This window comes from Myxocyprinus asiaticus, chromosome 8 (assembly GCF_019703515.2).
Source record: "Myxocyprinus asiaticus isolate MX2 ecotype Aquarium Trade chromosome 8, UBuf_Myxa_2, whole genome shotgun sequence".
Lineage (NCBI taxonomy): Eukaryota > Metazoa > Chordata > Actinopteri > Cypriniformes > Catostomidae > Myxocyprinus > Myxocyprinus asiaticus.
The window spans coordinates 5,166,954-5,175,000 of record NC_059351.1 but is presented as its reverse complement, the minus strand read 5'-3'; the positions used below and the strand labels follow the sequence as shown (position 1 = coordinate 5,175,000).

General features: G+C 37.6%; 1 protein-coding gene across 1 annotated transcript in view; it reads left to right on the top strand.

Moving 5' to 3' along the window:
* The window catches only part of LOC127445404 (neurotrypsin-like), a 57,730-nt gene that overhangs the window by 5,254 nt on the left and 44,429 nt on the right, over positions 1-8,047 (top strand). The window contains exons 3-5 of the mRNA XM_051705456.1: positions 1,416-1,594; positions 1,685-1,835; positions 7,325-7,503. Coding sequence (XP_051561416.1) covers positions 1,416-1,594; positions 1,685-1,835; positions 7,325-7,503 — 509 coding nt within the window. The remainder of the gene's footprint in view (positions 1-1,415; positions 1,595-1,684; positions 1,836-7,324; positions 7,504-8,047) is intronic.

Here is an 8,047-nt window from a genome sequence, read left to right as displayed (position 1 = left end):
TGACCTCGGTAGCTGGGAGCCCATTTGTCATTTGTGAATAATTCATTGGTAATTCACAATAGATGTTTTGACTTAAATTATGTATAAGCTGCACAGACAGACTTCACAGATTGTGATTTACATCTATTTACCCATGATCTAAAATGAACATTTGCCAAACAGATAGCCAAGTAAAAATGTAACAGTACATGGTATAAATAGAATTGTAAGAATGATGGTTTGACCCTCTCTTAAAGGGATAGTTCACCCAAAAATGAAAATTCTACTCATTATTTACTCACCCTCATGATATCCATGATGTGTAGGATTTTCTTTCTTCAGCAGAACATGTCTAAAGAAAAATAGAAAAATATCTTAGCTCAGTAGGTCCTTAAAATGCAAGTGAATGAAGATTTCTCTTTTGAAGCTCCAAAAATCACAGTCAGTCAGCATAAACGTCATTCATATGACTCCAGCTATTAAAGTAATGTCTTCTAAAATGATACGATCACTTTTGGTGTTAAAAAAAATAACAATATTTAAGTACTTTTTCACTATGATCCAACGTGAGGGTAAGCTTCAGGAGAGGGTGGAGTCCAAGCGGTCTCTCGTGTGACGTATTCGCGTTGCCATGATACTGATGTAAACTCACGTTCTCCACTCGGTTGAGACATCCAGGATAAGCACACAAACACACCATTGTGAGTAAAGAAACAGATAAATACAGATCTAAACCAAAACCAAGCAAGCTACTGTACAGTGTTCCTCCTTCTCACTTGTAAATAGTGCTGCTCTTCCGGCTGTGTCGCACGTTCGTCAGTTCTCGCGTTTCAAATGCCAATGCGATTACATCACGCGTGCATACTGCTCCTGACTGGAAGCATGATTTAGAGTTAAAAAACCACTTAAATATTTATCGTTTTCGCACCAAAAGCGATCGTGTCACTTTAGAAAACATTCATTTAACAGCTGGTGTCGTATGGATGAAGTTTATGATGACCGTCTGTGATTTTTGGAACTTCAAAAGAGAAATCTCCATTCACTTGCATTTTAAGGATCAAACCATTTACTAAGAAAACATCAGTGGAAAGTTTACTTTTAAAAGTTTATCTAGGATGCCTAAATGTTTTTTTTCCTCCAGAACTCAATGTGGCGATTTGTCAATTTCAGTTTTTTATTTGAATATATTAAAGTGCTTTTCACAAAATCCAAAATCCAAAGAGGCCTTGTAAAGAATAGTGCTTTACTAACCCCCAGTAAGCAAGACAAAGGCAACAGTGGTGAGGAAAAACTCTCTGAGATGTTTAAGTAAATCCATCCATCCATCCATCATTATCTTTACTGATCTGACACAGCTAGATGAACAGTTGAGATGGCAGAAAATGTACTTATATATGCCATCGCCCCTCTTTTTTCTCTCTTTCTGTCTGTCTCAGTTTTAGGGGGCGTGCACGTGCGAGTTCTCTGTCACGTCTGGTGGTGTCTGTAGTTCACTTGCAGACTGTAGACTGTGAGGGACAGGAAGAGGAGTTACTGCAATGTAATCGCTCAGTCTGGAATGGAGGAGAGTGTGTTAACCACCAGGCGGCTGCTGTCTCCTGCACGCCAGTTGAGGGTACATACACAGACACTGATTCATAAACATAAACCCATTAACAAATTTACTCTGAAATAAAGAGATAATAAACCGAACTGTTGTGTTTAGCTTCAGTGTTTGTCCCTGTGCGTCTCTCTGGTGGTCCATCGGCGTATGAGGGCAGAGTAGAGGTGTATCATGCAGGACAGTGGGGGACAGTGTGTGATGACCAGTGGGATGATAATGACGCTGAAGTGGTGTGCAGGCAGCTGGGGTTAGGGTAAGAACCCCCACATGTTTGTTTTACAATCATAATTTTTTTTTATTTTTTATTTTACCTCTTTTGTTTTTATACTGAGCAAATTGTATTTTCTACCCCTAAGCCTAACCCTCAAACAAACCTTTCTGCATATTTAAATTTTCATTAAAGCAATAGTTCTCCAACTGGGAGGAACTACACCTTTTTTAAATTTTTTTTTTTTTTATCAGTTCATAAGATTTACTCTAGAATAGATTTATTTTTAATATCTAAGTCACTTATTCCATCTGCCACTGACTGCTCAATTGGGAAAATTTTAGTTTCAGATCATGCTTTGGTATGTTTAGAGATGTTGCCGCATATAGAGAAAAGGAAATCATATAGATGGCGCTTTAATAAATCCCTTCTACAGGACCCAGCATTTTAACAAATGTTAAAGACAGAAGTCAGTGTTTATGTAGAAACCAATTGGTCCTCAGTGTCCTCTGTGGGCATGGCATGGGAGGTGCTTAAGGCATTCATTAAAAGATCGAAGCACAGGAGTTCATAGAATTGGAAAAGAGTATTAAAAGTGCTGAAACAGAGCTAAAGTGCCAAAAGTTGACAGCTATAATATAGTTACAATACTATTTTGTCACAGAAGGTAGAGTTTTGGTTATTCAGGGCAAGACTGTCAGGGTTTGCAGGAAGGAGTACCCAAGTGCAGGCATGAAACAATGGGGTTTTTATTAAACAAATAAAACAGAACAAAATTTCACAGTGGAGAAAAACGGGAGAAATAAACAAGACACTAGGAACAAAAAACTGACTGAGGCAGAACAGGACTAGATGGGCATGACAAAACAGAGTAACACACAAAATGATCCAACACAGGACAGAGCACACAAGGGAACTATAAAGAGGGAGAAATCAAGAGGTAAATGAGAAAAGCAGGTGAAGCATATTAACTAATAACAAGGTAACAAGGAGGCGGGGTCTAGATGAGAGAAGCCATGTGCTCACACCAAACACGATGACGAGACATGGAGCATGAGTATCCGGATCCTGCACCAGACCGTGCTCCGAACATGTAAACACAGACAGGACAGAAAATTCACACATTCACACCCAAAACCGTTTCAAACGAAAACACGGAACATGAGTGTCATGATCCTGTCACCACAATAAACATAACTGACCAGGTGACAGGACCCTGACAAAGACAGACATACTTTGAGTCGGGGGACAAAGCAGGGAAACCAAATGCCAGATAGGTAAAACAGAGTTTTTTTTACCCATTATTCCTTCAGTAAAGTCTTCTGGAGGCAATATATTTACTTCTGCCACAGATATTAAATTAAAGCCCTCAAAGAATTCTATTTCAATCTTTATATCTCCATGTCTATGTCTACCGATAAGGATATTAGCATCTTTGTAAAGCCATTAGAACTTCCTAAATTGCAGAGTGATCAGAAAGACTTTCTTGACTCAGATATTACTTTGGAGGAGCTTGTTGAGGTAATTAAAGCCTTGCCAACAGGTAAGGTACCGGGGCCAGATGGTTTTGCCGCAGAATTTTTTCAGTCTTATGTCACAGGACTGGCTCCACTTATGTTAGAAGTTTACACAGAGTCATTAAAGAAAGGTGAACTACCGCCAGGGGCGGACTGGCCATTGGGAGCACTGGGAGTTTTCCCGATGGGCACCTGGGTAATTTGGGCTGGCCCGTTGCTACACAAGTACCGGCCCATCCTACAGGCAAAATAGGCAGTCGCCCTGGGCTCCAGCATGCCCGTGCTGACCCCATAACAGAGCGACTTTTCAATGAACTCTGTAAGGTACAGCCGATATAATGGCTTTTATTTTGAAAAAATTAAATGTCTTTTATTTTAAAATTACTTACACATTGTAGCGCTTTTCCATTTGTGAATAACTCCCTACCTCTTATGGATCTAATTTTACCTCGTGTCATTTGAAATACAAATCACCGTAATTGTGACAACCAAAGACAACATATTAAGTATAAGATGAGCTCTGAATAATCACAAAATGACAAATAACTGCAAGTTAAAACAAATACAATAACAGCAGCATATATAAAATCTGCAAACCTTAAAGCTATGAGCAGTACATAGTAATTTGCATAATTTATTCATAACGCAGGGAGCTGAAGTGCAGCTTGCTGAATATTGCTCACGCCTAATAAATGCAGAAAATAAGATTACTTTGTGGCAGTTTGAGTCTTTGAGGCTTACTTTGTTTAAAGGATAGCAGAAACAGTGTTTGTAAAAGCATAGGGCTTTTCACTTTTTCTCAAGAATAATCTGGGGAAGGAATTAAAACTCACATAGAGTAAAAATATGAGCAATTAATCTGCAAAATATCTGCAAAGAGGTATGTTTATTATTTTGGCATATGTTTATATTTGTTTATATTTATATATATACATATTCTGGCTAACTTTTTTTTCATTGATTTAAAAAAATAATAAACTTTTACACAGTTAAGTGGGTAATTGACATGACATTTTAAGTATTGTCATCAATTTCCTGCTGTGTGACACATTATTTTATGATCTTTAATAATTATATATACATATGTAATATATTATTATTATACTTGTTGTTTCCACAACCTCATATTAACTAAGACAATAATTTATTTGCACTTCTAGAAAAAGTTGAAAAGTGATTAAGATCTTTAAAAACTTTGAAGAAATGTTGACTTGTCACAGCACATAAAATAAAATTTTTCCATTGAAAGTTCATGTACATTTTAAACTAACATTTGTATGTTGGGATAAAAAGTTTTAGGATATGGTATTTGTCTGAGCTATGTGCTTTTTCTTTGTGCTTTCTTTAAAAAAAATCCAGTTTTATATGTATTAAATTTAAGACAATTTTTGCATTGGTGGAGCACGATGTCATGATTAGTAGTCAATAGAATTTTATTTTTTTTAACACAAAAATTTGAAATTGAGCCGGAAAATGAAATCAACGAGCCAGTGTGTTTGTGGGTTTGGTTGGCCGCTCTGGGCCAGAAAGTCCAAAGCCACTTTTTAGTCCCAGTCCGCCCCTGACTACCGCTAACCATGATGCAAGCCCTGATCAGTCTCATTCTTAAAAAAGGTAAAGACCCAAATAGGGTTGCTCCAATACCAAAATTTTGGCTTCGGTATGATACCAGCCCTGGTACCTCAGTATCGATACTAAATCGATACTATAATCAACAAATAAAAATCCTCAGATTGTTTATGAAATTACACAGAAAATGCCTATGCATTAAAAGAACTGCATACTAATCTAATTAAATTAAATCTAATATCGGTCGACCTCTAATTTGTATTTATTTATATAATGGTACATAAATTCATTTTAATGTGATATATATGTGGAAAACATGTCTTGAGTGTTTTAAACTTGCATATAGCCTACCCTGTTTTACTGATAAGCAATGTTAAGGCCATGTTGAATGTGTGCCCTTGCCTGTTTAAGTAAGAGTCTGTGATGCATGATTCATTTTGAGATTGTGTGGGTTTGTTTTGGTATGGGGATCTGGTATTCATTTTATTTGTTCAGGTCTTGAAATAGGTCTTAAAAAGTCTTAAATTTGATTTTAAAAACTCTACAGCAACCGTGAAAAATCTGGGTCCAAACTAGTGTAATGATTGGCAGACAAATCATTCTTAGAGGATGAAAGTCAAAAGGCGCTCCCTCATTTCAAGAATGGTTCATTGAATTGGGCAGGGTGGCGGCATTTGAGAAGATGTCATATAAACAGCTTGGCAGATTGGTCACGTATGGTAAGAAATGGGATAGCTACTTGGCCTTTCTGCAGGGCTCTTGGTGAGAATCATGTGGAGAGGAAGGAACATGATTGTGGTTGAAATTGTGAATTGTATCCTTTGTGGAATTTTTCTTTTCTCATTTTTTGTTGATTTTTATAGTTTTATTTTCTCAATATTTCTTTTTTTGTTTGTTTGTTTATATGTGTGTAACTCAGGCTGTGACCACTGGGATATTTGTTGAGGGACAGAGTGGGGTTGGGGTTGGGGTTTGGGAGGGGGAAAGAGAAATAATGTATAATAATATATATCAGAGTCAATAAAAAAAATGTATAACAAAGAAAAGCAATAGTTCACCCAAAAATGAAAATGATTATAAGTTACACATCCTCATGTTCATGCAGAACACAAAAGAAGCGGTTTTAATGAAGAACCCCCTGCGTCTTTGCGTCACAAAGAAGTAGATATTGCCTCAATTAAAAGCTTAAAAGGGACCAAAAAGTATCATAAAGTATTCCATGCAACTCAAGTGTCATATTACAAGTCTTCTAAAGGCATATGATAGGTTTTGACCAGGAAGTCATTTTGATGTGTGTTCATGAGCACTTTGAGAGAAGCTTTTGTATTCCATGTATACTTTTGTAGTCGTATTTTGCTATAAATTCTCCTCCATACCCAGTAGGTGAAAAAGAAGAAGAAGAATGTGAAAGTGAAAGTGGAGATTGATAGTAAAAAAGGACTCAAATATTGATCTGTTTCTCACCCACACCTATCATATCGCTTCTGAAGATATGGATTTAACCACTGGAGTCATGTGTTACTTTACTGCTGTCTTAGTGTGCTTTTGGGGTCAGTTTTGTAAGTACAAAGCACACACACACACACATGCAGATATTAATGAGCTGACCATTATAGATGCTTGACCTGGTTTCTTGGGAACAAACTCTCTATTTAGAGGCACACCAGGGTGTCTTTACAATTGAGATGTGTAAAAATAAAAGGAAGATAGAAAGGAGGTAGGAGTGATAGATGGAGAGAGAGAGAGTGAAAGAGAGCTGTAGAGTGTCCTCTCTGCATAAAAATGTGAAATATTTTCTTGGGAGGTTCCTGACATACAAAGCCAGTGTGTTCTCAGTAAGAAACTGAGTGTGTAAGAGAGACACAAAAAATAGAGACGGGGAATGAGAGAATCAGAGGATGTGAGCCAGAGGAGGACAGAATGAGAAGGCAAAGAGGCGTAAAGGGTGATTTAGAGGGAGGTAAGGAATTAGAGGAACGGAAAGAGGGAATGGAACATTTTGCATATGAAACAGGTTGATTGTTTCAAGCTCTTCTACTATAATGTTAAGGCCGATATAACAAATCATGCCCAAAATTGAGCTCTGCAGGTGTGCGAGAGTTAGTATATAATCACCCATGTGGAGGGCTGTCTATTGAGCGGAAAAAGGGCTGTAGAATTAAACGTGTGGGTTCGTGCAGGCGCTACAGACCACAGTTCCACTTAATTTGCCCTTTAGGTTTAACTGATGAATGACTGCTGGACTATGCGCTTGATTATTTATCTATCACAGAAAGAAATTGTTTTTTGATTTCGGAGATTACCGGAGAAAGTATATGTTTATGTGCAGCTTCAGTGAGAAAAACATTTACATTTTATAATAGATTAGAATTGTATATATGTATTGTATATATCTATGATTTTGTATTCTTTTCTGCACCATTATTATTCATGTGTTTGTGTGTTCAGGGGCATTGCTAAGGCTTGGGTGGGAGCATATTTTGGTGCAGGCTCAGGTCGTATACTGTTGGACGAGGTTAGTTGCACCGGAAATGAGCTGTCCATTGAGCAGTGTCCAAAAACTGCCTGGGGGGAACATAACTGTGACCACATGGAGGATGCTGGAGTGACCTGCACCCCACTTACAGGTACACACATGTATAAAGTTATGGATGGAGCACATGACAACAATTGTTTGGCCCTGTTTACATATGGTCTCGGGTGATATGATCAAAAGTGGTCAGCTGAGATAGATTGCCATTTACACCTGCTATCAATACACATCTCAAATGCGTCTCCTGTGAATACCAAAAATGTTCTGTGAAGCCTGGTGTTCGTTTACTTATGGGCTTTTCCATGTTTTGCGATGAGATGGTTATTTTCTGCTTTGGCTGAATGGTTATGTGTTAGGTGAGTAGGCGGCCTTTTGATATTGCCAGGGATGCATCAGGATGTGTTACCGTTTATACTAAAAATGCAATAGGCCTCATTCAACATGAGAAGAACACAGTTTCATGCAAATTACTTGTAGAACCATTCTTATGTAAATTGGCCCATTCATTTCAGTGCAACAGTTTACATAAGAATAGATTTATGAACGATTTAGACAGAAGTGAGCTCTGTTCTTGTTTCATTCAATGAGGCCCAATGTGTTTTGGACTACCTCTGAAATTACTTTGAGTGATCGGCTCA